The sequence below is a fragment of the Chiloscyllium plagiosum genome, unplaced genomic scaffold (assembly GCF_037043375.1).
Source record: "Chiloscyllium plagiosum isolate Xiang-an unplaced genomic scaffold, Cpla_swu_hap1 HiC_scaffold_4, whole genome shotgun sequence".
Lineage (NCBI taxonomy): Eukaryota > Metazoa > Chordata > Chondrichthyes > Orectolobiformes > Hemiscylliidae > Chiloscyllium > Chiloscyllium plagiosum.
This window is the reverse complement of record NW_028270142.1, coordinates 127,417,083-127,440,531: the sequence shown is the minus strand read 5'-3', so window position 1 is coordinate 127,440,531 and position 23,449 is coordinate 127,417,083. Positions and strand designations below refer to the sequence as shown.

The 23,449-nt window shown below is 43.5% G+C and overlaps 1 protein-coding gene across 1 annotated transcript in view; it reads right to left on the bottom strand.

Annotated features, from left to right (window-relative positions):
- Positions 1-319: 319 nt before the first annotated feature.
- The window catches only part of trpn1 (transient receptor potential cation channel, subfamily N, member 1), a 221,800-nt gene continuing 198,670 nt past the window's right edge, over positions 320-23,449 (bottom strand). The window contains exons 27-29 of the mRNA XM_087986636.1: positions 13,531-13,683; positions 7,526-7,633; positions 320-3,245 (exon numbers count right to left, since the gene is read on the bottom strand). Of these exons, the coding sequence (XP_087842762.1) occupies positions 3,148-3,245; positions 7,526-7,633; positions 13,531-13,683 (359 nt within the window). The 3' untranslated portion in view covers positions 320-3,147. The remainder of the gene's footprint in view (positions 3,246-7,525; positions 7,634-13,530; positions 13,684-23,449) is intronic.

Sequence of the window (23,449 nt, the reverse complement as noted above, 5' to 3'; positions counted from 1 at the left end):
CTCATAGCTTCCGCCACAGAGCACAAAAATTAGGACTTCAGGTTACAGAGAAATGCTGATGAGTGTGCAGAATAAATGGCCTGTGTATTTTGAAATTCCACAATTGGAATTTTACAGTTAGAAATTCTACAATTAATTAGGAGAATGTGAGGACTGCAGATGCTGGAGATGAGAGCTTAAAAATGTGTTGCTGGAAAAGTGCAGCAGGTCAGGCAGCATCAAAGGAACAGGAGAATCGATGTTTCGGGCATAAGCCCTGCTCGAAATGTCGATTCTCCTGTTCCTTTGATGCTGCCTGACCTGCTGCGCTTTTCCAGCAACACATTTTTAAATTTGACAATTAATGTCAAGGAACATGGGAGAGACCAATTTTGGTTGGGCACAGTGGTTTGTGCAGAGTTTGGAACTCATTCTTTCTAGCAAAGAAGAGATGGATAAGCTCCATTAGCAAACCTGTAGGCCCAACCATGATAAAGCTCTGGTAGCTGATGTTGCAGTTTCCTTTGGAACCCGAGAATCAACTAACTAGTGTCAGGGTGCTGCAGGGGAAGCTCAGTTATGTGATGGCAGCAGCTTGCTATCATACAAGCTCAGACTGTTGTGGATTATCATGGGCAAAGCAGCTTGCAGAGTGTCAAAACTGGCCAACAATCTAGCACCATTCCAAAGGAGCAACAGGGACTCCATTTTCTTTGAGATAACAGTGTTTCATCCTCCTGTCTCACACTCCACCACCATCCTTACAGTTGGCTGACAGGCAGGCAATCCAGACTGTTGTCATCCGAACCAAGATTGTACTTCCCAGGCCTTGAGCCACCCAGGGTCAACTTCAAAGCCAGCCCTTATATCCTTCAGTGACTTTTACCAGTTTTGCTGTATCCACTGAGGTATAGTTACTTGAGTATGAGAAGACTCAAAGGAAACTGGAAGAAAGGCATTGAGAAAATGCACAGGAATGATTAGTTGACTTTTGCATGCAATACGTATGAGGTCCTTTGTAAATTTGACTTGGAACGCTTATTTTGTGGTGACTTTTATTTTTCCATTGTGGCCAAATGGATGCTATGATGGTCAGTGACAGAAAGAAGATAGGATCTGAGACAGCTGGAATGGGAATTGTGTAAGAATAGCTGGTATTGATTGGGATGACAGCCAAGATTTTCACTGACAGTCTAGGTTTCCTTTTCTCTCACACTCCTGCTACTCTGCTAACTAGGTGGTGGCAAAGGATACTCCCTCATGATGGAGTTTTCAGCAGATCACTGAGAATCAACCTGCTCCTCTGAATAATGCAGGGCGATCCAGGCAGCGAAATAACCTTTTCCACCAAAATTTATATTGCATGTATGCCTGACATATGGAGATCACCACATTATCAGTGGTTGTCCTTTTGGGGGAGCAGAATCCCTCATGAAGTGCAAGTAAAGTACCATGCGTGTGTAGTCAATGGAAGAAGTTAAAAATCACACCAGGTTATAGTCCAATAGGTTTATTTAGGAGTACAAGTTTTTGAGTGCTGTTTCATCATCAAGTAACTAATGGAGCAAGATCATAAGACACAGAATTTACAACAATCTAGGTTTGTTCAATGCATCGCATCAGTTGTATGACACTTTGATCTTTTACTATAAATTCTGTGTCTTATGATTCTGCTCCACTAGCTATCTGACAAAACAGCAGTGCTCCGAAAGCATGTACTTCCAAATAAACTTGTTGGACTATAACCTAGAGTTCTGTGATTTTTAACTTTGTCCATCCCAGTCCAAAGCCTGCAGCTCCACATCATGTCATTGGAAGAGAGATTGCATTGTTAACTCTCATTGACTCCAGGGTCTCCTTCTCCCCCTCTACTTTGCAATAATGGCCAGCAAACTATGGGATGTTGGAAACATCTCTAACTCTTGCCTGAAAGGAATCTGATGAACATGTTCTAGAATCACTACAGTGTGAAAGTGGACCAGTCGCTCCATCAAGTCCACACTAACCCTCCAAAGAGCATCCAGAGGCAACCCGTGCAGACGTGGGAAGGACATATACAGACAGTAACCCGAGACTGCAATTAAATCCGGTCGCTGGCACTGTGAGGCAGTAGTGCTAACCACTGAGCTAGTGGGCCACCCATGTTCTGGTCACCTTCACAGTTAATATGGAGCACTAAAGGCTTTAGAGGGAATGGAAGGTGGGGGATAATATGTGGGAGGAAGATAAATTAAAATTAATCCTAGACACTCAGAAATGTTAGCGTTTGTATCTTTCTGATAAGCAGAAGTACGATCTGCTGGAGTGATGGACTAGATTCAAAATCACTTCAGTGCACACTGTGGGAGCATGCTTCAGAATAGTATTAATGGAAGAGGCTTGGAATCAGATCATTTACTTACCCCATTTTGCTGAGGATTTCTGAGGAGGGTCAGGAGAGTGAAAGAGAAATATGTCCAAAAACATGAAGGAAATACTCAACATAATTCCAACCTGCACTGCAAGACCCTCTCAACAACCTGCTGTAAGTTTGCTATATCTTGAGCAAAAAATGAGGTTAGACTCTGAATACATTAATATAGCACATATTAAATGGAGTTAAGACATAAAATAAAAATCCATTGGTCAGGCATTAACTTCAATGTTTCACAATTCCACCAGGAAGTGAAGCAATGCAGAATTAAAGAGTAAATGAGGAGCGTAGGAAGTTGATGTTACCATCAAACATTCACACCTCACTGTTATTCCTTATTTTCCTTTTTTGGCGTATTTCTCTCAGCTATAGTTACTAAAGTGAGCACATTATTTCAACAAAAGCAATGAATCACCTCTTTAAAGAGGTACATTTTCATGGCGCAAGACAAACTTTGTCATGTCATGTTGAGCATATATATATTAAAAAAAAATCACACACTGCCTTATGTTCAGGTCCCCCACCAAGTAGGAACTTAGATATGGAGTTGATGCCCTTTAAACATATGCAGCCGTGAATGAAGTAAAAATATATCACACTCTACTATATCAATGATTATACAGATACTGTTCCACAGATCACCATTGCTTGACAGGAAACTGTTTCCAATGTAGCGATGTCCTTCGGAGATGCACAAACCACTGGACTAGCTTCTCATGTACTTCATTAAGTAACACCGTAGTCTGGGCTGCCCTTCATGATTTTGACAATACTGGCATTTGGCAACTGGAGCCAAAATCACACTTATAGATTTTGGGTCTTCCTTCGTACTGCAGCTGTATCAAGACCAAACCTAAACGATACAAAGGATCAAAATAAAAATTAGTTTTATTTTGTTGAAGTCATATGGCTATTTTAATTGTCCCAAGAGAAATTGTTTATCTCCTTTTGATGTGCTAATGTTGGGGGGTGGGGTCAGGGAGATAGAACATAGAACATAGAACAGTACAGCACAGAACAGGCCCTTCAGCCCACGATGTTGTGCCGACCATTGATCCTCAAATTTCTGTGACCGTATGCATGTCCAGCAGTCTCTTAAATGTCCCCAATGACCTTGCTTCCACAACTGCTGCTGGCAACGCATTCCATGCTCTCAGAACGCCTCTGACATCCCCTCTATACTTTCCTCCAACCAGCTTAAAACTATGACCCCTCGTGTTAGCCATTTCTGTCCGGGGAAATAGTCTCTGGCTATCGACTCTATCTATGCCTCTCATTATCTTGCATACCTCAATTAGGTCCCCTCTCCTCCTCCTTTTCTCCAATGAAAAAAGTCCGAGCTCAGTCAACCTCTCTTCATAAGATAAGCCCTCCAGTCCAGGCAGCAATCTGGTAAACCTCCTCTGAACCCTCTCCAAAGCATCCACATCTTTCCTATAATATGGCGACCAGAACTGGACACAGATTCCAAGTGCGGTCTAACCAAAGTTTTATAGAGCTGCAACAAGATCTCATGACTCTTAAACTCAATCCCCCTGTTAATGAAAGCCAAAACACCATATGCTTTCTTAACAACCCTGTCCACTTGGGTGGCCATTTTAAGGGATCTATGTACTTTCACACCAAGATCCCTCTGTTCCTCCACACAGCCAAGAACCCTATCCTTAATCCTGTACTCAGCTTTCAAATTCGACCTTCCAAAATGCATCACCTTGCATTTATCCAGCTTGAACTCCATCTGCCACCTCTCAGCCCATCTCTGCATCCTGTCAATGTTCCACCTACAATAGGCCTACAATAGCCCTCTATACTGTCAATGACACCTCCAATCTTTGTGTCGTCTGCAAACTTGCTGACCCATCCTTCAATCCCCTCATCCAAGTCATTAATAAAAATTGCAAACAGTAGAGGCTCAAGGACAGAGCCCTGTGGAACACCACTCACCACTGAATATTTTCCTTCTACTACCACTCACTGTCTTCTGTTGGCCAGCCAATTCTGTATCCAGACAGCTAAGTTCCCCTGTATCCCATTCCTCCTGATCTTCTGAATGAGCCTACCATGGGGAACCTTATCAAATGCCTTGCTGAAGTCCATATACACCACATCCACAGCTCGACCCTCATCAACTTTTCTAGTCACATCCTCAAAGAACTCGATAAGGTTTGTGAGGCATGACCTGCCCGACACAAAGCCGTGTTGACTGCATTTAATCAAGCCATGCTCTTCCAGATGGTCATAAATCCTATCCCTCAGAATCCTTTCTAAAACCTTGCGGACGACAGACGTGAGACTTACTGGTCTGTAATTGCTGGGGATATCCTATTTCCTTTCTTGAAGAGAGGAATTACATTTGCCTCTCTCCAGTCCTCAGGTACGACTCCAGTGGAGAGCGAGAATGCAAAGATCTTTGAAAGTGGCAAAGCAATTGCATTTCTCGTTTCCTAAAGCAGCCGAGGACAAATCTGGTCCGGGCCTGGCGACTTGTCAATCTTAATGTTTGACAAAATTTTCAGCACATCATCTTCCTCTATTTCTATCCATTCCAGCAAGCACACCTGCTCTTCAAAGGTTTCATTCACTACAAAGTTCATTTCTTTTGTAAAGACAGAAGCAAAAAACTCATTTAGGGCTTCCCCATCCTCCTCAGACTCCACACACAAGTTCCCTATGCTATCCCTGATCGGCCCTACTCTTTCTTTGACCATTCTCTTATCCCTCACATAAGTGTAAAATGCCTTTGTGTTCTCCCTAATCCGTTCTGCCAAGCCTTTCTCATGTCCCCTCCTGGCTCTCCTCAGACCATTTTTGAGCTCCTTCCTTGCCTGCCTGTAATCCTATAGAGCTGAGCTTGACCCTAGCTTCCTCCACCTTATGTAAGCTATCTTCTTCCTTTTGACAAGAAGCTCCACCACTCTCGTCACCCAAGGTCCCTTTGTCTTACCCCTTCTTGCCTGTCTCAGAGGGACATATTTATTCATCACTCGCAACAACTGTTCCTTAAACAGTCTCCACATGTCTGTAGTGCATTTACCATGGAACAATTGCTTCCAGTCCATGCTTCCTAACTCATGTCTAATCGCATCATAGTTTTCTCTTCCCCAATTAAATATCCTCCCATTTTGCCTAATCCTCTCCTTCTCCATAGCTATGTAGAATGTGAGGCAGTTGTGGTCACTATCACCAAAATGCTCTCCCACCATAAGATCTGATACCTGTCCCGGCTCGTTTCCGAGCACCAAGTCTAGAATGGCCTCTCCCTTCATCGGCCTGTCAACGTACTGAGTTAGGAAACCCTCCTGAACACACCTTACAAAAACAGCTCCATTCAAATCTTCTGCTCGAAGGAGGTTCCAATCAATATTGGGAAAGTTAAAGTCACCCATTACAACAACCTTACTACATCCACACTTTTCCAAAATCTGCCGACCTATGCTTTCTTCCATCTCCCTGCTGCTATTGGGGGGCCTGTAGTAAACCCCTAACGAGGTGAATGCTCCCTTGCTGTTCCTAATTTCCACCCATACTGACTTGGTAGGCAGATCTTCCTCGACAATGGAAGCTTCTGTAGCTGTGACACCCTCTCTGATTAGTAGTGCTACACCCCCTCCTCTTTTCCCCCCCTCCCTATTCTTTTTAAATGCTCTAAACCCTGGAACATCCAGCAACCATTCCTGCCCCTGAGAAACCCATGTCTCTGTTATGGCCACAACATCATAGCACCAGGTACTGATTCATGCTCTAAGTTCATCACTTTTATTCCTGATACTCCTTGCGTTAAAGCAAACACACTTTAACTGATCCCTTGGTTCCTTCCCAGGAAAATCTTTCCCACTAGCTGGTCTACCTCTTGCTATTGCCTCATCTGCATCAACTCTCACCTCCGGTTTACAGCTCAGGTTCCACCCCCCCTGCCAGACTAGTTTAAACCCTCTTGAACTACTTGAGCACACCTTCTACCCAGGACATTGGTCCCCTTCCAGTTCAGATGCAACCCCTCCTTCTTGTACAGGTCCCACCTTCCCCAGAAGGCATCCCAATTATCTACATATCTGAAGCCCTCCCTCCAACACCAGCTGCGCAGCCACGTGTTAAGCTGCGCCCGCTCCCTGTTCCTCGCCTCGCTATCTCGTGGCAGCGGTAGTAAACTAGAGAACACTACTCTGTTCGTCCTGCTTTGCAGCTTCCATCCTAACTCCCTGAAATCACTTTTTATATCCTCAATCCTTTTTCTGGCTATATCATTAGTGCCAATATGTAACATGATTTCTGGCTGTTATCCCTCCCCTTTTAGGCCAAAGATGAGAGTGATCATTTTCCTTCAGCTGTTTTCAGGTTTTGTTCTATGTCCTTCTTTTGGTAACATGGTTAGATATTTTGAGGCCCATGTTGTAATCGATGAATTGTGAATGACAGTCATGGGTAGCAGTGACAAGATATGCTTTACTCACAGCTAACAGTGAAAGGCAACATTTGGCCTTTTGATGAATGCTCATGTTTCACCTGAGCGTCTTCAATGGAACAATGTGCCATTTCAAGGAACCAGGCTGCATATCCCATCCCATTCTGAGTCAATGTGGTAAATTCACTACGCCAGCTCGGCATTCTTAATAGCGTGTAAGGCAAACGCGGAGGTGTAATATTATGTCACTGGACTTGTAATCCAGAAGATAGGAGTAATGTTCAGGGATTTCTTTTCAAATCCCAAAACTGTATTAGTGGAATTTAAATACAATTAAAATAAATCTGGAATTGAAAGCTAGTCATGAATGATGCTAACTGTTTTTACTAACATCGACTGTCTAGGGGAGGAAATCTCTCATCTTCATCTCGTCTATTCAAATGTGACTCCAGATTCATAGCAATGTGGTTGAAATAGCTGAGAAAACCACTCATTTCAAAGCTAATTAGGGGTGGACAATGATTGCTTGCCTTGCCAGTGCCATCCTCATCCCACGAAGGCTGAAGGAAGTATCAGTGTGCTCCTGCTGTAAAAAGTGTCCTGTATGATTTCATTTTTAGTTTGCCTCAGTGTATATACCATTCAGGAATTTACTATTTACAAAACAAAAGCCATAAAATGTTCTGCATTGATTACATCCTCAGTCTGGGAGGAATCCTTTTCAAACATACCAGCATCTGTCTGCCCTTTCATTGTTAAGTAACGAATCACCACGTTGTGCCAGTCAATAGCATCTTCAATTTGCATCGGACCGTTTTGCCTTATGCCTCTTAAGAAACCTGTGGAGAGGTAATATTTGAAGCTAGATTAATCATATTCACACTCATTACAAATAGAAATATTCTGTTATTAGCACTTGGTTTCAAACTTTGGATTTTTACAATTCATAGTCATTTACAGCAAAGAATGAAGCCATGATGACCGCATAAGTCAACAAAGATGGGACTATACTAATACCATTTTTCAGTTCTTGGCCCATATCACTGGAGACTATAGCAGTGCCGCTTAAGTATTATGAGAGTTTCTGACTCAACAGACTCCCACCACCCTCTTGGTGAATACATCTCTCCTCAACTCTCTTAGCTTTCTACCTTTGAGCTTAGGACTACCTCGTCCTGATCACTGAACCCTTTACTAATGGAAAAAGTGTTTTCCTATCCGCCCTATACAATCTTATACAGATCCTATCCTAACCTTTGCTGGTCCAAGGAAAACAACTTCAGCCTTTCTAATCTTCCCTTATAGCTCAGAATCTCCATCTCGGGCATTGTCCTGGTAAATCTGCTCTGACCCTTTCTATAGTGCAATCAGGTCTCTCCTATAACGTGGTGACTAGAACTGCACACAGTATTCCAGCTGTAGACTAACAGTTCCAGCAAAACCTCCTTGAATTTTATGCCTCAGCCTAAAATAGAAGAATCCCATTTGCCTTCTTAACCACCTTATCTACCTGCTCTGCAATCTTCAGGGATTGTAGGAAGATAGGAACAGGAGTAGGCCATTCAGCCCTTTGAACCTATTCCATGATTTAATGAGATTATGGCTGATTTGTGCCCTGACTCCATATGGACCCATATCCCTTAACACTTTTGCGTCACATTTAGAATTAATAACTGATCTAGAATTAACTGCCATTTGTGGAAGAGAATTCCCAACCTCTACCACCCTTTGTGTGCAGACATGCTTCCTAACATATCTCCTGATTGGTCTGGCTCTAATTTTTAAACTATGCCCCCTAGTTTTAGAATCTCCAACCAGTGGAAATAGTTTATCTTTCTCTACCCTATCTTTTCATGTTATAAACTTGAAGGCTTCTATCAGCTAATCCCTTAATTTTCTAAATTTTAGAGAAAACAGGCCTTGTGGGAAAATCTCTCCTCATAACTTAACCCCTGAAGCGCCGTGGTTAAGCATACCAAGGTCCTTCTGATCTTCAGTATTTTCCAGAGCCTCATCATTTACAGTATAATCATTTGCCTTGTTCGTTATCGGCAATTATTCACTGACAAATATGACTGTCCACCGAGGAAAAACCATGTCTCTGGTCATGGGCTCTGTGAGTTGTTGTGTGGCTGATAAGCCTGATCCTAGAGCCGCAACTTTGACCACACAGATAGCAGGTGCTGCTGGGAAGTGGAACTGGTCCTTGGTCTTGATGTCTGTGGCATTCCTTTTTCTGGTTCTTTTTTCCATACTTCCTCTTCCCTCCAGGTGTTCTCAAAGGATTGTTTCTCTTTATATAGGAAGTTTCTCCGTGTCAGTTTCATTTGAACGATGTGCCTCCCATGTGTTGACATTTATGTTGCATTTCTTAAGGGATGCCTTCAGGCCTCGTTATCCCTCCCAACCTTACACATCCAGGTTGAATTCCATTTGCCACTGCTTTGCCCACATGACCAGTACAGAGGAACTTCGATTATCTGAATATCAATGATCTGAATACCAGTCCCCAAATGACTGTCTGCCCGCCCTCTCTCTGTCCCCATACTTTCTCTGGGGTTCTACAAAGGGGGGGGGGGGGAGGGGGTACCCTAAACACACCTCCCAATCCCATCACCAGATAATCTCTTGAACATTGTCCTGTACAGGGCAAAGGTGGAACCTGTCAAAAAGGTTGCAGTAAAAAGTTGTGTGTGTGGCTGTGGCTGCGTGTGTGTGCTATTTGGAGACTTACCCCACAAAGGCAGCAGCAGCAGCAGTCTTGTTGTTGGCGTCTAGTCCAGCTGCCCCGGCGATGGGGGGGGCGGGAGTGGACGGGGTTGTGCGGTGGTGTTGGATGGGGTTAGGTGCAGGAACGGTGTTGGGGGTGGTATTGAACGGTGTTGGGGGCGAGGGGATGGGTTGGGGGTGGGGTTGTGGTGGAGGGTGGCGTTGGGGGTGAGGGGGCAGGGTTGGGCTGGGGGTGGCGTTGGACGGTGTAGGGGGTGGGGGGGTGGTGTTGGACGAATGTGGGGGTGGGGGGTGGGGTTCCACGGAGTTGAGGGCGGAGGCTCGTGCACTGTGTGCTGCTGCAGACTCCTGAACAGGGAGCTGCATTTAAAAACTCCGAGCCCCAGAGGAAAGGCATTTAATCAATTAACTGAATAATCAATTATCTGAACGAAATAGTGCCCGCCCATTACATTGTTCCCCTGTACATTGAACATTGAATATAGAACACAGAATAGTACAGCTCAGGAATGGGCCTTCAGCCCCACCGTCAAATTGAACTAATCTCTTCTGCCTGCCCTTGGTCCATATCCCTTCATTCCTTGTATATTCATGTATTTATCTAAGAGCCCCTTAAATACCCCTATTGTATCTGCCTCTACTATTACCTCTGGTAGCATGTTTCAGACTCCTAACACTCTCTTTGTAAAATATTTGCCCCTTACCTTAAATGCTAGCTCTCTAATATTAAACATTTCAACTCTGGGAAAACGATTGAAATCCTCCTGCAGTTTATGACTATCCTCCTCAATATTCAGTACCCTATCAACTTTTGTGTCATCTGCAAACTTCACTATCGTACCTCCTACACTGAAGTTCAAATCATTGATGTACACCATAAACAGCAAGGGCCCCAGTAATGAACCAAAGGGACCCTATTGGAAACAGAGAAGGGACCCTATTGGAAACAGAGACCCAGTTATAGAAACATCCTCTGATCATCCTGCCTTCCAGTCAATTTTGGATCCAGCTACTTTGCCTTGGATTCTATGGGCTTCCACTTCCTTGACAACTGCTTTAAGTGTAAGTTTATGCTTATGTTTTCTTGACTGTTAAACTCTCGCCATATATTTAGAAGCTCTTAAAATGGACAGAATTCAAGCCAAGCTCATAAAAATGTCTTTTCCTTTGATTAATGTTGCTTTCACTGTCCATTTGTCTTTCTTAGACACTCTTTACTATTTATACATTTTATCTTAATTGGCAAAGCTGGGATATAATCATCCATTGCTCCCCAGAATTAAAGTTAGGGAGTTCTTAATGCAATCTTGAGTGTCAAACAAAACATTTTATAGATTTTTGCCTCACCATAGTAAATTATATCTATTCCTTTCAATGAATAATACTTCAGGACGAAGAAGGTATTGCCATGTAAAGTGTATAACCCCTTGTCTGTATCACACGGAAAATAATTTCCACCATGGGCCAAGTGATGGAATGAAAACTGGCATCTGAATGAAACACATACTGTAAGAAGAGATACAGAATTGGTTTGCAAAACGTGCCTCCTAAGACGGTGGGTAAGAATTTCTTGTGTTAATCACCTGGTCAGATTTAAAGAGAGCTGAATATAAAGTGGGCCATACAAAAGGCATCTGAAGTGATGTTGGCCATTTGGTCATACTGGGCAAGAGAAATTTCTTTATGCTCATAATTAATCGGAATGAGCTTATATTGAAACTCTTCTCAGATCAGTTTCTTTTCACATGGAACACAAGAACATGGGACCAAAAGAAATAGGAGCAGGACGAAAGCATGGGGCGGCATGGTGGCACAGTGGTTAGCACTGCTGCCTCACAGCGCCAGAGACCCGGGTTCAATTCCTGACTCAGGCAACTGACTGTGTGAAGTTTGCACGTTCTCCCCGTGTCTGCGTGGGTTTCCTCCGGGTGCTCCGGTTTCCTCCCACTGTCCAAAGATGTGCAGGTCAGGTGAATTGGCCATGCTAAATTGCCCGTAGTGTTAGATAAGGGGTAAATGTAGGGGTATGGGTGGGTTGCGCTTCGGCGGGCGGTGTGGACTTGTTGGGCCGAAGGGCCTGTTTCCACACTGTAATGTAATCTAATATTGAGTCCCCTTTATCTTCAATAGGGCTGATCTTCAGCCTCAACTCCATGTTTCCAAATCATAGGATTTGCTAGAAGTTTAAAAATACTCTTAACTAAATTTAAATTAAATCAGCAATGCAGCACAAAAGCCCCTGGAGTTCAGAATTTCAAAGATTCAGAACTTCAAAAGCTATAGCACTTTTCAGTGCTGAATGAGCAGCACTTTATTCTGTTGGTGTGGCCTCATGTTCTCAATACCCCAACCAGGGGAAACAAGACAGAAAGATAGAAGATAGGAGCCTTCGGCCCTTTAATATGGTCAATATGGTCATGGCTAATCCTCCATCTCAATGCCACATTCTCGCTTTCTCCCATAACCCTTAATGCCTTTAAAATTTAAATAATTATCTATATACTTCTTGAATATCTACAATATCAGTGACTTGGCCTCCAGAACTTTCTGTGGTACAGAATTCCCCAGGTTCACTGCCCTTTGAGTGACCATTGTTTTTCTACATCTCTATTCTAAATGGTCTGTCTATACATATCCTGAGACTGTGACTCCTGGTTGTTGACTTCCAATAAGCAAAAACATCCTCCCTGCATCTAGTCTGTGCAGAATTGTTTAGATTTCGATCAGATCCCCTCTCATCTGCTTTGCTCTAGCAAATATATACGTGGTGAAAGCAATCTCTTCTGATAGGACAGTCCTGCCAGTCCCTATAAAGTCTAATGAACATTGGTTGCAATCTCTCTGTGACAAGAAAAACAACCTGTCACTGTGTATCTTGCAATCTCCCTTCCCCTCTCATTCTTCTCAAGCCTAGAGAAATTTCTCAGTGTCTTTTCATTTGACATCCCTCTCTCTCATCACAAGGACAAATCTAATGAACCTTCATTCTACTATTTCTGAAGTAAATAGACCCTTTCTTAAATATGGAGATGAAAACTGCATATAATCTTCCAGCATGGAAGAGGCCTTTTGGCCCATCGATTCTGCAGTGACCCATCTACTTTCCAACACTTGGTCCACATTATAACATTTCAAATGTTATAACATTTCAAGTGCTCATCCACAAGTGTTTTAAAGGTTGTGAGGTTTCCTGCCTCTCCTACCCTCCAAGCTAGTGCATTCCAGACCCCACCACTCTCTGGGTGAAAAAGAGTTTTCTCAAATCCTCTCTAAATCTCCTACATTTCACCTTAAAGTTATGCCCCTTATTCTTGACCCTTTGACTAAGGGAAATAGCTGCTTCTTAACCATCATGTCCGTGCCCCTCACAATCTTTTACACCTCAGTCAGGTCCCTTCTCAGCATTTCCTGCTCCAAAGAAAGCAACTTCTGCCTATACAGCCTCTTTTCATAATTACTTCATTCTAATGCTTTAATCTCCTTTCAATAAAGGCAAAAATGGCTTTTGCCCTCCTAAATGCATGATGCATCTGATAACTTTGTGTTCCTCGCACAATTACATTCAAGTACCTCTGGACAATAAAATATGCAGGTTTTATGCATTTTTAAAAAATGTTCTACTTTTAGATTCAAAGTACAGAAAGTGAGTAACTTAATACATTTTACTCCACCTTGTTGCAAGAGCAATAATAAAAACAACAGCAAGAGGATCAACAGCATCCAAATACTGAGAATGAAAGCATTGCAAGGCCTCTTCCATGCTGGAAGACTATATGCAGTTTTAGGTGGTATGCAGTCTAGTTTGTTTTTGTTTGTTGTTCAATCCATTTGCTCACCATCAATGGCATGTGTCTGTTGCAAAGTTGTTTCACTGGTGTCTTTCTTCAATTGCTAATTATTTTTTCCAAGTGTAGGCCCAAATTCAAACTGAACCTGTCACAATCTGGGCCTTTCTCTATTCCCTGAAAACTAGTACTTAACATTGGTACTACAATAATAAAAGTACCTTCTGGTGAGATTTGTGTTGTTCTCTTTGAGGGGTTTCGTATCCAACCAACAGATGTGTGTGCCAACATGTCGATAGAATGTGTATCTGATATTGTCTCAAGGTCATCTTCTTCATTCATCAGCTCTCTGCCCTCAGTGGAGCACAGTTTACCTATGGTTTAAAACAAAAAAAAATATTGTCGTGTTAGAGTGCTGCCTTGAAAATGCAGGTTGACTTGATTTAGTGAAGGTGTCATGGAGTATTGCCAATGGACAACAAACAGCGCTATCTCATCTTAAAATAATCACAGAAAATGAAACGCAGGTCAGTCTGAAAGAGAACAGGTGGGTTAATGTTTCAGATGACTTCTATAAAACATTAAACCTAAAATGTTAAGCTCCAACACTCAGAATTATTGGCAGCGAGGTGGACATTTAAAGACTCCATTAACATGAAAGCATTCAGTGTGCACTTTGTAAGGAGGGAATGACAGTTGAAGTTTGGAAAGACTGAACAGTGCCCAAGTTGATTTTACTGGTGAGAAATAGGCTGAGGATGGGTAGTTCAAAAACTCAGAGCTGGGGTTGAGAGGAGTAAGTGGAAAGCAGTAACTTTGCCATAGAAATTGATGAGTCAGATCAGGGAAGAATATCCTGGAGAAGTTCTGGTGTTCTGGTTCACACTTAAGTGGCCTGGGGAGATGTAAGAGAGGTTGGTATCAATAACTGATTTAGTGGTGAATATAGGATAGGTCGAGGCCTGAGATAGATTAGAGTGGTGCTGGAAAGGCACAGCAGGTCAGGCAGCATCCGAGGAGCAGGAAAATCGATGTTTCGGGCAAAAGCCCTTCAACTGTCCTGCTCCTCGGATGCTGCCTGACCTGCTGTGCTTTTCCAACACCACTCTAATCTAGACTCTGATTTCCAGCATCTGCAGTCGTCACTTTTGCCGAGGGCTGAGATAGTTGAATGGATAGAAGCAAATTTGAAGATGAAGAAAACAATTAGCTCCTGAACCAGCCATCAGAGTTCCAGGTGAAACAAGAGAGGTGGGCCATTTTGAAGGGCAGGCATAATTGTTTTCTAGAAAAACACAGCAGGCCAATTTACACAAACTAAGATTCCACAAATGACAATATCAGCAATGACAATTTAAATCTGTTTTGAGGATCCTGGTTGAGAGGTAAATGTTGGCCAGTTCATTGTAAAATTTCTTCAAACAGCACCTGGGATCTTTCACATTGAATTGGACAGCACTGAAGTATTGGCCTAGATGATTCCAGCAGGTACTGGAGTGATTTAAGATGTGAGAATTCCAAAAAACCCATAATTAGTGATAGTCAGAGGAGATACTTTTCCAAACTTTGCAGAGTCAAGTACAGAGAAAGGGATGGAGCTTCCTGTCTAACTGATGGCCATGGACTTGGAAGAATTTCAACACCTTGCCACTTTACTGGGAGAGGGACTGTAGGACAATCTGGCCAAAGGTATAAAAGTTTTAGTCAATGCTCCTCTACTGGCAATCTCCATTTTGAAACTTGGATGAAATGCTACATGCTCATGCCACTGTATAATCCTATTTTGAAACTATATTTGTATATAAGTTAACATTGAGTACATTATTGCGCTATTGAAACACACGATAGACAACTACAGAGATGCCCTACAATACGCACAGAAGTATCCCACCACATGGGTCTGTGCAGCATACTGACTCGAGGTCATTGTTTTAAAAAAAGAATTTAAAATGGAGAGGAGGGCTTTTTTTTCTCTCAGACAGTCATGAGCCTTTGGAACTCTTTTCCAGAAAAGGTGGTTGAACAACGTGTCAGTGGCTGAGGGAGTGGATGTTTGTGATGCTAATCAAATGGGCTGCTTTATCTTGGATGGTGTCAAGCTGTTTTAGTGTTGCTAGTGAAGCTATACTGATCCAGACAACTGGACAGTATTTCATCACAATCCTGATTTGTGTCTTGATAGTTCAGTTTCTGGTCAATGGTAACCTGCAGGATGCTGATGATGGGGAGATTCAGTGATGATAATGTCTTTGAACATCAAGGGATGATGGTTAGATTCTCTCATGCTGAAGATGGACTTTACCTGACAGTTGTGAGGCACAAATGCTACTTGCCACTTATCAGTGCAAGCCTGAATGTTCTCCAGGTCTAGTTGCATTCAGATATGGACTGCTTCAGCATCTAAGGAGTCGCACATGGTACTGAATATTGTTCCATCATGAGTGACATTCCTATTTCTGACCTTATGATGGAGGGAAGGTCATTGATGAGGCAGATATTCGGGCCTAGAAATGATACCTTGAGGAACTTCTACAGAGAAGTCCTGGAGCTGAGATGACTGACCTAAGCCATCTTCATTTGGCCCTAACCAGTGTAGGGTTTTTGCCCACCTCCCATTGATTCTAGCATTGCAAGGGCTCCTTGATGCTGTGCTCAGTCAAATGTAATCTTGGTGCCATAAATCATCACTCTCACCTTGCTTCTTTGCATTTGGGTAAAATAAATAACAACTTGAACAAAACATTTCAATGTCAAAACATGATGCTGAAGAATTCCTGCCACATGGTGTGGTATTACCATTAATTCCACACAAATTAGAATTGCTGTTGACAGTAAGAGTTCAAGAAGAGCACTGTTTTATGCTGGAACAGAATTTGCATGAGTAGATATTTAGCAGTTGTCAGTGGTGCTGACTTTTGTTGACTTTTCAAAGCTACTTGGCAACAGAAATTAAACATTCAAATGTTTGAAGTATATTGGTTACCTCTTACCAGCTAAGTGTTTAGAATGATCGTGATTCTGAACAGGAGCAGCAGGAAGCCATACAGCTTGTTGGTGTGACGTAAGTTTAAATTTTCGCATTAATTTTGCAATTGAGACCTCCTACTAAATTGGATATTGCATGAATCACTGCAGAATTTGGGGATTTAATATTTGTATAAGTCATCTGCCGTATAAGTACAGATACAGAAGACATGCAAAAGAAGTACCAACTCTCAGATAGACACAGAAGCACTGAGCTACAACCAATTGTGGAAATATTCGGCCCACAGTGAATGAATATGAACTCTGACAAGGAAATACTCCCCAAAGCTAAGTGAGTGCAATATGCACATTTTTTCATGGACTTAGCCAATGAGGTGCACAACAATGGAATCAGATGTCAAAACTTGCATTTGAAAGCCATTGGAGATTTTCAATTGTTTCACTCAATCAAGAAATTTACAAACAAGTTCTACCAATATTATGTCATAAGGTCTTGGTGGGAGAACAGCTCTGGATTTCAGAAGGAAATAGACCTACTATGTGGATCTCCCCATAGGCTTATGATGTCTATCATACCAAGACACTTCATACCTGATCGCTGTCATGCAATAAACTACACACTATTTAAGACAAGACTCCATGACTCCTTTTGATACACTACCTTGTGCTTTTCCCCTACCAGGCTAGACAAAGTGGGATCTGTAGATCCCAAAGAATAACAGTAAATTTACATTATGGTCACACTTTCTCAGAGTGACTTGTGCAGTCAACCAGCAGCTAAAGACATAAACAGACCAGAAGCTTGCAGAAAAGTAATACCTGGCAAGATTCTAGAAGGCAAAATCTACCTTTAATGCTAAAAGCATTTCAAACCTAAAGAAGTGCAGAACTAGAAGCTGCGTGGAGCTGGAAACTTGAATACTTGGTTGTTACAAATTGAACTGTAGGGGTGATCCTGAATCAAGGTTTGGCTAGAGAGCAAATGAACCTCCGAATCAAGCTGAGATCTCAGGTGCTAGATTACAGTGGTGCTGGAAAAGCACAGCAGGTCAGGTCGCATCCGAGGAACAGGAAAATTGATGTTTCGGGCAAAAGTCCTTCATCAGGAATGAGGCAGAAAGCCTTCGGGGTGGAGAGATAAATGGGAGGGGTGGGGGGGGGGGGTGGAGCTGAGGAGAAGGTAGCCAAGAGTGCAATAGGTGAATGGAGGTGGGGATGAAGGTGATAGGTCAGAGAGGAAGTGGAGTGGATGGGTGGGAAGGGAGATTGACAGGTAGGACCTCCAAGCCCTCCGTTTCTTCCTCTCCTGACGTTTCCACCAGTACCCTTCCACCGACATTCTCATTCGTTTGGCTGAACTGGCCCTCACCGTTAACAATTTCTCCTTCGAATCCTCCCACTACCTCCAGATGAAAGGGGTAGCCATGGGCACCCGCATGGGGCCCAGCTATGCCTGTCTCTTTGTTGGCTATGTAGAACAGTCCATCTTCCGTAGTTACACTGGCACCACTCCCCACTTCTTCCTCCGCTACATTGATGACTGCATTGGCACCACCTCATGCTCCCGCGAGGAGGTTGAGCAGTTCATCAACTTCACCAACACATTCCACCCCGACCTTAAATACACCTGGACCATCTCTGACACCTCGCTCCCCTTCCTGGACCTCTCCACCTGCATCAATGATGACCGTCTTCACACTGACATTTTTTACAAACCCACAGCTACCTGGATTACACCTCCTCCCACCCTACCTCCTGCAGGTCAGGTCGCATCCGAGGAACAGGAAAATTGATGTTTCGGGCAAAAGTCCTTCATCAGGAATGAGGCAGAAAGCCTTCGGGGTGGAGAGATAAATGGGAGGGGTGGGGGGGGGGGGTGGAGCTGAGGAGAAGGTAGCCAAGAGTGCAATAGGTGAATGGAGGTGGGGATGAAGGTGATAGGTCAGAGAGGAAGTGGAGTGGATGGGTGGGAAGGGAGATTGGCAGGTAGGACCTCCAAGCCCTCCGTTTCTTCCTCTCCTGACGTTTCCACCAGTACCCTTCCACCGACATTCTCATTCGTTTGGCTGAACTGGCCCTCACCGTTAACAATTTCTCCTTCGAATCCTCCCACTACCTCCAGATGAAAGGGGTAGCCATGGGCACCCGCATGGGGCCCAGCTATGCCTGTCTCTTTGTTGGCTATGTAGAACAGTCCATCTTCCGTAGTTACACTGGCACCACTCCCCACTTCTTCCTCCGCTACATTGATGACTGCATTGGCACCACCTCATGCTCCCGCGAGGAGGTTGAGCAGTTCATCAACTTCACCAACACATTCCACCCCGACCTTAAATACACCTGGACCATCTCTGACACCTCGCTCCCCTTCCTGGACCTCTCCACCTGCATCAATGATGACCGTCTTCACACTGACATTTTTTACAAACCCACAGCTACCTGGATTACACCTCCTCCCACCCTACCTCCTGCAAAAATGCTATCCTGTACTCCCAATCCCTCTGCCTCCGCTGTATCTCCTCCCAGGATGACCAGTTCTACCACAGAACACACCAGATGGCCTCCTTCTTTATAGATCGCAATATCCCTTCCCACGTGGTTGAACATGCACTCTAACGCAACTCATCCACATCCCGCACCTCCGCCCTCAAACCCCACCCCTTCAAATGCAACAAGGACAGAATACCCTGGTCCCCACCTTCCACACTATCAACCTTCGCATTAACCGCATCATCCGCCGACATTTCCATCACCTCCAAACGGACCCCACCACCAGGGATATATTGCCCTCCCCAGTCCTTTCTGCTTTCCACAATGACCGTTCCCTCCCTGACTACCTGGTCAGGTCCACGCTCCCCAACAACCCACCCTCCTGTCCTGGCACCTTCCCCTGCCACCGCAAGAATTGCAAAACCTGTGCCCACACCTCCTCCCTCACCTCTATCCAAGGCCCCAAAGGAGCCTTCCACATCCCTCAAAGTTTCACCTGCACATCCACCAATGTCATTTATTGTATCCGTTGCTCCCGATGCGGTCTCCTCTACATTGGGGAGACTGGACACCTTCTCGCAGAGCGCTTTAGGGAACATCTCCGGGACACCCGCACCCTCAACCCTACCGCCCCCGTGGCCGAACATTTTAACTCATCCTCCCACTCTATTGAAGACATGCAGGTCTTGGGCCTCCTCCAACGCCACTGTCTCACCACCCAACACCTGGAGGAAGGACACCTCATCTTCCGCCTCGGAACACTTCAACCCCAGGGCATCAATGTGGACATCACCAGTTTCTTCATTTCCCCTTCCCCCACCTCACCCCAGTTCCAACCTTCCAGCTCAGCACCGTCCCCATGACCTGTCCTACCTGCCAATCTCCCTTCCCACCTACCCACTCCACCCTCCCCTCTGACCTAACAGCTTCATCCCCACCCCCATTCACCTATTGTACTCTTGGCTACCATCTCCCCTGCCCCACCACCCCTCCCATTTATCTCTCCACCCTGGAGGCTCCCTGCCTCATTCCTGATGAAGGAGTTTTGCCCGAAATGTCGATTGTTCTGCTCCTCGGATACTGCCTGACCTCCTGTGCTTTCCCAGCACCAGTCTCATCTAGACTCTGATCTCCAGCATCTGCAGTCCTCACTTTTGCCTATTTAGTGGGCAAGGGGAAAACGTTAAAAAAAACAAAGAACAGTTACTAAGATATTTACAACTCAGGGGGATTTCCTCCTTGTGATTTACAACACCATCAATTTTTGTGTCATCTGCAAACTGATTTCAAACTTCTCACATTCGTGTGTAGATCAGAGAGTGGTGAACTCGGCGCAGACAATCACAAAGGTCAACCTTCCATCTATAGAATCCACTTCAGGCCCACTGTCAAGGAAAGGCCGCCAACATTCTCAAAGATTCATCCCACCCTGGCAATGCTTTTCTACAACCTCTACCACCAAGGAGAAGGTACAGAAGCCTGAACACATTCACCAGCCGGTTTCGAAACAGTTTCTATCCTACTGTTGTTAGAATACTGAGTGGACTCACAAATTCTTAGCATTTGCCTATACCTATGTTTTGGTTTTTGCTGCTGATGACCTATTATTTACTTATCTGTGCTGTTCAACTAAGCGATCTGCCTGTATTGCTCACAAGACAAAGCTTTTCACTGTGCCCGGTACACATGACAATAAATTCAATTCAATTCATTAATGTATACTACAAATAGCAAGTCTGCTGGATGCAGGTGTCATTAGAATAAAAATTCACCTTCCCTTCTCTCTCCAGCCAATAAGCCAATGTTGGATCCAGCTTGTCCTGGATCCAATGCTCTTATTGACCATTCTTTAATTTATAGCCTTGGATAAGCCTTGCTGAAGGTCCTATAGACTACATCCACTGCGTCACAATAATCAATAAGCCTAACCACCTCCCTAAAAAACTCAATCATATCTGTTAGACATAGTTTCCTCCTTTCAAAGCCATGCTGACTATCCTTGATTAATCCTTGCCTCTCTAAGTCAAGATGACTTCTGTCCTTCAGAAATTTTTCCAAAGGTTTCCCTAGCAGTGATATTAGTTGGTCGTCAACATTGTTGGAAGCAGATAACTTGAAAATTTCAATTTAAAACATTTAAATTAAAAAATATTGTGTTTTCTTCAGAATTAATTTTATTAAGTGATACACATTTGCTTGACTTTTCCTCAACAGATATATTAAATCTTGTTCATCTGGATGTTTTAAATGACCACTCTTACCTTTGCAATAAATACAGAAGGAGAAAGTGAGGTCTGCAGATGCTGGAGATCAGAGATGGAAATGTGTTGCTGGAAAAGCGCAGCAGGTCAGGCAGCATCTAGGGAACAGGAGAATTGACGTTTCGGGCATTAGCCCTTCTTCAGGAATTCCTGAAGAAGGGCTAATGCCCGAAACGTCGATTCTCCTGTTCCCTAGATGCTGCCTGACCTGCTGCGTTTTTCCAGCAACACAATAAATACAGAAACCTTTAAACTGTAAATTTGACTGTTTTCAGCAATCTCCTACTGTGGGCTGAAAACTGTTGTTGAAAATATTAGCAGATGAAAGTTTAATGTATTTAAAATAAAAAAGTTAATGCCTTGGTTGAGATAAAAAACAAAAGGTCGTATTAAAGATATTAAATGTCTACTTGCTAATGTCAGACACAGTCATTTTAACCTTATTTGGTTTGCAATTGGAAACCAGTAAATGGCTTTAAATATCTGTCCCTTTGGTTTAATGAGTCTGTTAACTATATGTAATGCTTGATAATGAACTATAAATTTTACAATCCCAAGCTTCTAACCTGCATCATGAAATAAACTTTGATATTTTAAAAACAGTTCACATTACAGAAGAGGAAGTTTGGAAGGTCTTAGAGAATAAAAAGGTGGATAAATCACCTGGATTTATCCTGATCAAATGTATCCCAGAACATTGTGAGAAATAAGAGAGGAATTTCCGAGACCCCCTGCAGAAATATTTGCATCATCTATAACTATGGGTGAGGTGCCTGATGACTGGATGGTGGCTTATGTTGTAACTTTGTTTAAGAAAGGTTCTAAGCAGAAATTGGGGAAACTGTGAGTCTGACTTTGGTTGTGTGCAAATTGTTGGAGATGATTATAAAAGTTAGGATTTATGGACAATTATAGAGGCAAAAATTGATTAGGGTTGTCAGCATGGTTTTATGAAAGGAAAATCGTGCCTCACAAACTTGAGATTTTTGGAAGTTACCAAAAAGATTGATGATGGCAGTGCAATAGAAATTGTTTATTTGGATTTTAGTAAAGCTTTTGACAAGGTTTCACATGGTAGACTAATCAGTAAAAAATAGGTCACATGGGATTCAGGGTGAGCTTGCCAATTAGATACAAAATTGGCAGGAGATAGAGAGTAATAGTAGAGGGTGGCTTTTTGGACTGGAGGCCTGTGACCAGCAGTGTTCTGCAGGATTGGTTCTGGGTCCTTTTGGATGAGAATATAGAAGGCATGGTTAGTAAGTTTGCAGATGACACCAAAACTGGTGACATAGTAAACAGTGAAAAAGGTTTTCTATGATTACAAAGGAATCTTAATCAAATGGGTGAATGGGCTGGAAAATGGCAGATGGAGTTCAATCTGGATAAATGCGAGGTTTTGCATTTTGGTATAACAAACAAGGTCAGGGCTTATATAATTAATGGTAGGGCCTTGGGTAGTGTTGTAGAACAGAGGGACCTTGGGGTGCAGGAACATAATTCATTGAAGTTTACGTCATGTATAGACAAGGTGGTTAAAAAGGCATTTGATATGCTTGTCTTCATTGCTCAGTCCTTTGAATATAGGAGTTGGGAAGTCATGTTGAGGTTGTACATGTCATTGATGAGGCTTCTTCTGGAATACTGTGTCCAGTTCTGGTCCATTTGTAGGAAGAATATTATCAAGCAGGAGCAGGTTCAGAAGAGATTTATCAGGCTGTTGCTGGGTACGGAAGGTTTGAGTTGTAAAGAAAGGCTGGATAGGCTGAGACTTTTTTCATTGGAGCATAGGAGGTTGAGAGCTGAAAATGTGTTGCTGGAAAAGCGCAGCAGGTCAGGCAGCATCCAGGGAACAGGAGAATCGACGTTTCGGGCATAAGCCCTTCTTCAGGAATCGTAGGCAGGTGCTGAGGAAGGAGATATGGCTGTGGTAGCGACTCTGTTAGGGAATGTGGCTGAAGAGCTTCTGTGCAGAGGAGATGACCTGGGGGGATGCAGTGAGAGAGGGACTCACTGAAATCTTTGTAGAGGGAGGAAGAGAGCTTCTTCAAGGAAGGCATCCTTGTAAGAGGATTCGCAGTAGGTTGAAATCTTTGAGGAGAAAGTGAGGTCTGCAGATGCTGGAGATCAGAGCTGAAAATGTGTTGCTGGAAAAGCGCAGCAGGTCAGGCAGCATCCAGGGAACAGGAGAATCAACGTTTCGGGCATAAGCCCTTCTTTACCTTGCTTATGCCTGAAACGTCCTGAAGAAGGGCTTATGCCCGAAACGTCGATTCTCCTGTTCCCTGGATGCTGCCTGACCTGCTGCGCTTTTCCAGCAACACATTTTCAGCTCTGATCTCCAGCATCTGCAAACCTCACTTTCTCCTCATAGGAGGTTGAGAGGTGACCTGATAGAATTTTA